The following is an 8,161-nucleotide window of genomic DNA, read 5'->3' on the forward strand; positions in this document are numbered from 1 at the left end:
AATAGTGACACATAGCTGTGTAATAGTGTGCAACAAGTGTCTAATAATAGTGACACAGAGCTGTATAATAGTGTGCAACAAGCGTGTAATAATAGTGACACATAGCTGTATAATAGTGTGCAACAAGTGTCTAATAATAGTGACACAGAGCTGTATAATAGTGTGCAACAAGCGTGTAATAATAGTGACACATAGCTGTGTAATAGTGTGCCACAAGTGTGTAATAATAGTGACACATGCCTGTATAATAGTGTGCAACAAGTGTGTAATAATAGTGACACATAGCTGTGTAATAGTGTGCAACAAGTGTGTAATAATAGTGACACATAGCTGTGTAACAAGTGTGTAATAATAGTGACACATAGCTGTGTAATAGTGTGCAACAAGTGTGTAATAACAGTGACACATAGCTCTGTAATAGTGTGCAACAAGTGTGTAATAATAGTGACACATAGCTGTATAATAGTGTGCAACAAGCGTGTAATAATAGTGACACATAGCTGTTTAATAGTGTGCAACAAGTGTGTAATAATAGTGTCACATAGCTGTATAATAGTGTGCAACAAGTGTGTAATAATAGTGACACATAGCTGTGTAATAGTGTGCAACAAATGTGTAATAATAGTGACACATAGCTGTGTAATAGTGTGCAACAAATGTGTAATAATAGTGACACAGAGCTGTGTAATAGTGTGCAACAAGTGTGTAATAATAGTGACACATAGCTGTATAATAGTGTGCAACAAATGTGTAATAATAGTGACACATAGCTGTGTAATAGTGTGCAACAAGTGTGTAATAGTGACACATAGCTGTATAATAGTGTGCAACAAATGTGTAATAATAGTGACACAGAGCTGTGTAATAGTGTGCAACAAGTGTGTAATAATAGTGCCACATAGCTGTATAATAGTGTGCAACAAGCGTGTAATAATAGTGACACATAGCTGTGTAATAGTGTGCAACAAGTGTGTAATAGTGACACATAGCTGTATAATAGTGTGCAACAAATGTGTAATAATAGTGACACATAGCTGTATAATAGTGTGCAACAAGCGTGTAATAATAGTGACACATAGCTGTATAATAGTGTGCAATAAATGTGTAATAATAGTGACACATAGCTGTATAATAGTGTGCAACAAGTGTGTAATAGTGACACAGCTGTATAATAGTGTGCAACAAATGTGTAATAATAGTGACACAGAGCTGTGTAATAGTGTGCAACAAGTGTGTAATAATAGTGACACATAGCTGTATAATAGTGTGCAACGAATGTGCAATAATAGTGACACATAGCTGTATAATAGTGTGCAACAAATGTGTAATAATAGTGACACAGAGCTGTGTAATAGTGTGCAACAAATGTGTAATAATAGTGACACATAGCTGTATAATAGTGTGCAACAAGTGTGTAATAGTGACACATAGCTGTGTAATAGTGTGCAACAAGTGTGTAATAATAGTGCCACATAGATGTGTAATAATGTGCAACATCTAATCTTAGATAAGTGTGTAATAATAGTGCCACATAGCTGCGTAATAGTGTTTCACAAATATAAGCTTCAATTATCCAAGGAATAAGTGTGTAATTGTGTAACTTCTAAAAGGGCACAAATATGTTTTTATAAGATTGAAACTTCTATGGGGCTCTATTTACTACAATCCACATTTTGAGTGCAGATTGTAGTGTGATATTACCGACTGAATTCGCATTGCGAATTCAGCCAATATCACAGGGATTTACTAATAATCCCTTGCAGGGACAGAGCTTGTGATAAAGCTCTGTCCCTGCGAATCCCCTCCGCATACTTATCACGGTATTTTAGCAAAAAATACAGTGACACGTGCCGGCGAATGCACCAACCGGCCGCCGCTAAGCCCCGCCCCCGCGATCCCTTAATTACACTTACCTCCGGTGATCGGTGCTCCGGTGATGTCCTCCGTGGCTTCGGACAGCTGACATCCCATCCTGCACTGGGACCCTGTCAGCTGTTGACCGGGTCACAGTGCAGGATGGGAGACCAGCTGACCGGAGGGAGGACATCACCGGAGCACCGATCACTGGCCCTGGACTCTGGTAAGTTTTTTTTTTTACTAATGTTTTTTTCTTTCTTTTACAGTGTATCAGTGTGTGGTCTGTTTAGCAGTGATCACCGTGTGCTCTGTTTAGACCACACAGCTGATCACTGGGGCAGGCTTCGGGCTCTGCTCTGCCCGATAGAGCGGAGCAGGAGTCCGGTAACCGGGGGAGACCCTGGATAACGCCACCTCCAGGTGGCGTTATTATCACAGGGCTTTCCCCGGTATTTTTCCACAATTTATTTTTAGTAACTTTGGCCAGATCACATTTCCCATTACAGTTACGGGAAATGCGATCTGATTACTAAAAATAACTGATAATTAGGGGTTGGAGTAGAATTTTACGAATTCTACTCCAATTGCCCTTTAGTAACTTTAGATGATACTAAAATAATGTGAAAGGGGTGTGAAAACACAAAACACCTTTTTTCACTTTATTTTAGTAAATATAATGTTAATAAATAGAGCCCAGAGTGAGAGAATAAGAATGTAACAATAAGATTGAAATTTCTAAATAACTATGTACTAATAACTATGGGCATGATTCAGCAAGCAACGCAAAGGAGAGAGCGCACGCACCCGGCCGCTGCGAGAATATGCTAATCAATGTATACACACGGAGACAGCACCATAAGATGCAGACGCCCAGCCCTATATTACGCCGCCCATCTCCCTTTACTCAAAGCCCGATCAGTACGCAAGATATCGTAAACATCGGTAACATCGAGAACCATCGACCACATATGCATGATAGTGGTTGACCAGACCTTGCGCAGGATCTTGGCAACTTCCTGTGTGCACGGAGTCTCATCACTGCGTCAGTCGCCGCACTGGCTTAATTATGGATGCCCCTAAAACGGCGTCCCAACGCACAGGCACGCCTACATTCTCCCGACCACCCCCCGTCATCACCCACCAACAGCACTTCCTGTCAATATCGGTAGGGGTCTGTGTGCACGCTGCATGTAGTCTGCGTACGCTTACCCCATCGCACTGGCTAGACTGCGCACGCGCAGTACGATGCATGCGCAGTACAAAAACATCGGCCAAGTGCGTGCGTTCTCTCCTTGCGTTGCTTGCTGAATCAGGACCTATATGACTGCAAAATAAGTGTGTACTAACAAGTGTGTAACTTGGGAACCAGTATTATGTTTTAACTTATCACCAGAGTCACAAGCTGTAATAAGTATGTAAACTTTTAAGAGCCGTATTCAATTTGAGCCGAGCCACGTTAAGTTAACGCGGCCCGGACTTAACGCCGACTTCGCCTGTTTTGCACGATTTACCCCGTATTCAATTTCAAAGTAGGCGTAAACGGCACCCGGCTATACTGTAACTAGCGGAAAGTACTGTCATTTTTGGGGAAATCAGCCTGTCACCCCCCATATGATGCTCTGACATGGGGGTTCACTATGGTACCCCCGATTTGGCTTGCTGAAGGTATTTGGTGTTTTAAATGAGCTCAATAGCTGCTAAATAGCATTTTTCTATACCTGATGCAGAATAGTATTCAGGAGTATTTTTTCCAGAAAATAAGTTATCCCAGCAAATTTGGGGTACTTGAAAATGGGGGACAGCATATTTAAAGTTGAAAAAGTGAACTTGAAAAAATCGTGAAAAATCCACCTGCCGCAAGCACCTGCAAACAAAAAAACACCTGGGGCATACTTGGGGACCCCCTAGAGTCATGTTTGCTAGTTTTTAAGTTTGTATCCCAACATATATTTTTTTCGCCCCCTTTTACAAAGTAAATTTTTTGGGGTGTCCTTAAGATATTTTTAATATTTTTTTTGACACAGTATACCTTTGGGGGACTGTCTGAAGGCTGCACGGGGGTTCCCGAAACGTTGCACCCCAAAACCCCAATTCTGCACTTTTTTCCGCCTGCCATTCATAGGCGAAACTTTACCGCCTATTACATTGCATTGACTTAACGCCTAGGCGGAAAGTCTTTCAAATTGAATACGGGGTAAAACCAAAACAGGCGATAATAACGTAATCGGCGGTAACTTTACGCGGATCCGGTTTTAACGCTTCAAATTGAATACGGGCCTAAGACGGAAACACATTTTTATACTGACAGTTTAAGGAGAGAGAAGAAACACCGATGTGCAATGAGTGTGCAACACAATACTGCCGGTGTGTAATGACTGTGTAACACAATATTCCCTGTGGAAGAATAGTGGGAATTCCACAGATTAATCACACGTTATAAAACACACAACACTGCATCAGCTAATTATATTTCCCCTTTAGGTTCCATGGACCTGAAGACATCTGCAAGGACCCAGCCCAGGAACCATTGCTGGGTGCTGTGGAGCCTCTTACCTTCCTTTGGGGCTTCGGGGTCCCACACGGACCACATCTGGACAAAGAAGAAAGGGGTCCAGCAGATGATGTATGCCAGCACTATGATGAAGGTCATTTTCACTGTCCGGATCTTGGCCTTGGAGATGAGCCTGACACTGCTGACCCTGGACAGGGTGGCTCTCCTGCTGGAGCTCAGCCTCAGGTTGCTCTCACACACAGTCTTCAGGCGAATGTTCTGCCAGATCTTGTAGCTGATGAGACCGTAGCAGATGCTGAGGATCATTACAGGGATGATGTACACTGACAGGGTTATCCAGGTGATATAAGCCTTTGAGCCCCATGGCATGATGAAATGAGCCCTACAGTCATAGACCCCATTCCCAATATCTGTGAGTGAGAAGATGAGAATCTGGGGGATGCTGAGGAGGCAGCTGATGATCCAGGTCAGGAGGACATAGACACAGTCTGACCTCCTGTGCAGGGACCTCAGGGGTTGACAGATGGCCAAGCACCTGTCCAGGGACATCAGCAGGAGCATGTAGGTGGAAGCAAACATCCCCACCACCTGCAGGTAGGTGACCAGCCTGCAGAGAATGTCAGGGGCGTAGAACCTGAAGGTGATGTCCCAGATGAGCTGTGGCAGGACCTGGAACAAAGCCACCACCAGGTCAGCGATGCTCAGGTGTTTCATGAAGAAGTACATACGTGAGTGTTTGTGCCTGTTAATGTGAATTCCGATCAGGACACAGATGTTCCCAGCCAGGGCCAGGAACAGGATGAGGGCCAGCACAGTCACCTCCACCTTGGCCACCTCCTCATTCCTTTTCAGGGGGTCCCTGGTAATGTTCCCCTTTTGAGTCCTGTACTCCAGGCTGGAATTGACCCATGAGATGTTACAGTCAGCGAGGGGGCACAAGTCCTCCATAGCTACAGTAGCTCAGGTTCAGCAATCCTCAGACTCTTCCCAAACTACATCACCCCTGAGACCATCTCCCTCTGCGGTCAGTGTCCCCCAGGTAGAGGGTCCTGCAGACAGGTGATGGATCCACTGCTAGATTCCGTCCTCCAGCTGGACTCCCTGGAAGATGAGGTGGTCTTCTGTCAGCCCCTCCTTCCACAAGGGAACATGCAGACTCCCCTCCAAAAAAAAAAGGATCGGAAAGTAGATCTGTGTTGGATCGCAGACAGTGTTATAGCTAGCACTGGGCAGACAGCATTAAATCAATATATAATTTCCCTGCAGTGTTAATCCATAGGGCAATTCCCAGCAGATTAATGCATCAGAGCTCCATGTTCAGGGGACACATTGCCTCCAGCCAGGACCACCACCACCTTGTGCCTCCTGCGCAATCACTCTGCAGTGCTTGTGTCCCAAATACAAGCTTCAGTGCCCACATAGAATTAAAGTAGAGGAGTTGCGGACCTCACCCCCCAGCATATGGAGAGATTCCTCACCTCTGTGAGATAACTGTGCAGCAAGCACTCCCACCCTCCAGCCAAGCTCCATTCATGCACAGCCACAGAGTGAGTGCACTGCTTAACCGGAGCCTCTTCTCTAATGCAGGGAGAGAGAGTGGGGAGGAGAGAGAGAGAGAGAGAGCCCGCACCAGTCACAAAGAAGTCACATTGGGATTGATAAATACTTGTAGCAGGGGGCTAAATCATTAGTGTGCGCTCTCCTCTTCTGCCACTAGATGGCGCTGCAGGACACGGTTCTCTCTATGCGGTGCTGGCTGGCGGGATTCAGCAGCATTTGGTAACAGTATGTGTGTGAGGTTATTCACACATTGCAGGCAGGCAGGCAATAATCAGACACACACACACACAAATGCCCCTAATGTCACATTAGCGGCTTGTGACATGGAATTAATAGGTATTTCTGTATCTTTGCTTGCTGCCATGTTGGAGAGATTTCAATGATGAGTTACGTGTTGTATGGGATGCAAACTTGGACGGCTGGTAGGGCATGCTGGCACTTGTAGTTGTACCTGTGGCTCATTTCATGACATCACTGAGAGACAACTAGGATGACCCGTGATGGATATTCTCAGTCCGTAAGACAGCTCCATGCGCCTCATTTAGGTACCCATTTATCAATGATCGCTTTTGCAATGCGATCAGTCAATGCCAGTAACGCCCATGATCGCACTGCAAAAAGCAATCTCTTCGGCCGGATGTATCATCCGGGACACGCAGAGACATGAGCTCCGAAAGGATCCCTGCGATGTCTCCAGAGAGCTGCCGGCCAGTGCAGTGGGTGCTACGCATTCGCAGTCTCGGGGACAGCACATGCATAGCCAGGGAGGGTTTCGGCGGATCCCTTCTGCCGGCTAATTATGCGCGGTGTAGCCCATAGGATACAACGGCTAACACCATCTTCAGATGGCGTTAGCTGCATAGGCAGACGCAGGGGGGGGTTTCCGTCTGCCTGGAAACCCCCCTCCACATCTCACACCATAACCACAATAGAAATAGTAATACAATAGAATTTTACAAGTGCTGCATGTTAATCTCAGTATCACAAATGAAATAATTATCACTACCTGTGGATCTTTTATCATGTACAGTATCCGCTAGTAAGAAATAACCTGTGCATCAACTAGGAGATCTGGAAAACATTCACTGTTAGGGATGTGCTGCTATAGAGCCCAATATGTACATATATGTCCAGGGCAGTGCTAGGTTATTCTGCTACCCCAGACTCTCGGACTTGCTCCCATGCCCTGGAATGGTGCCTACATCTAAAATAAATACATTCAGCTTAGGCAGGATGGTCCTACAGCCGCATGTAATGGTTACTGTGATCGCTGGTCCTGTACATGCTGGAATTATGCTGGTACATGCTTTGTATGACACATATTAAAGCTGGATAAGTGCTTATTCTGCCCTCTTCATGGACTGGCCACACTCACTCTAATATCAGGCATTTGGAAACCCCCCCTCTATAAATCCTGCATTTTGCCACTGAGCTGCGGGGGGCCAACAAATGCATCACATTCCGGATATTGGTAAATTTGGCAGCATCACATCCCCTATAGAAACCTATGGGGGATGTGGCTGCCAGCAGTAATGGAGGAATCACACAGGTATCGGAGATACGTGCTGCAGTCCCTCCTTAATACATCCGGGGGATACTTAGTATTTGAGGTAAACCCCCGAGAACAGGTGTATTCAGGGATTATACCTCAAATACACTTTGATAAATGGGCCACTAAGAGATGTACACAATGCCGACATTTATGCCGTTGTGCGCCGATTATTGTCCGACTGCGCATGCGTCCCGGTCGCACTGCGCACACGCCACGGTGTCTTACCGATGCCACACGTAGTGAGGATTTCTTTGCAAAGCGATTGACAGTCAGAGACTGCTTTGGGGGAGGTAACGGGGAGTGGCAGCAAAAACGCAGGCCTGTTGAACCGTTTTCGGTGCGTGTTTAAGCCTACAACTACAATCCCGTGCGCCGAACACATGGCACTGGTGTCTCAGTTCCAGACACCATTCTGCGTAACCATAGGCTTACTCAGGTGGTCAATTATTGAAGGATCAGCGATCATAACTGCGTGTTTGTGCGCACTTGCTTGGATCAGCGAAGCCGCCGTTGGGCGTCTCCATACATTTCCAGGCGGCTACAGCTGCGCACGGGATGACAGCTGCAAATGTATTAGCGCACATCTCTGGTCAGGCCCCTGTATATAAGCATTTTATAGTGTAGATATACTGGGACTCTGGGCCTGATTCAGACCCGCTCGCAAGCGCTGAGCGCTCGCA

At 45.7% G+C, this 8,161-nt stretch overlaps 1 protein-coding gene across 1 annotated transcript in view; it reads right to left on the reverse strand.

The window, feature by feature from the left end:
- OXTR (oxytocin receptor) overlaps window positions 1-5,925 on the reverse strand; it is a 46,097-nt gene extending 40,172 nt beyond the window's left edge. The window contains exon 1 of the mRNA XM_088454642.1: window positions 4,411-5,925. Coding sequence (XP_088310768.1) covers window positions 4,411-5,317 — 907 coding nt within the window. The 5' untranslated portion in view covers window positions 5,318-5,925. The remainder of the gene's footprint in view (window positions 1-4,410) is intronic.
- Window positions 5,926-8,161: the final 2,236 nt, after the last annotated feature.

The sequence above is a fragment of the Taudactylus pleione genome, unplaced genomic scaffold, assembly GCF_031769625.1.
Source record: "Taudactylus pleione unplaced genomic scaffold, aTauple2 ptg000624l, whole genome shotgun sequence".
Lineage (NCBI taxonomy): Eukaryota > Metazoa > Chordata > Amphibia > Anura > Myobatrachidae > Taudactylus > Taudactylus pleione.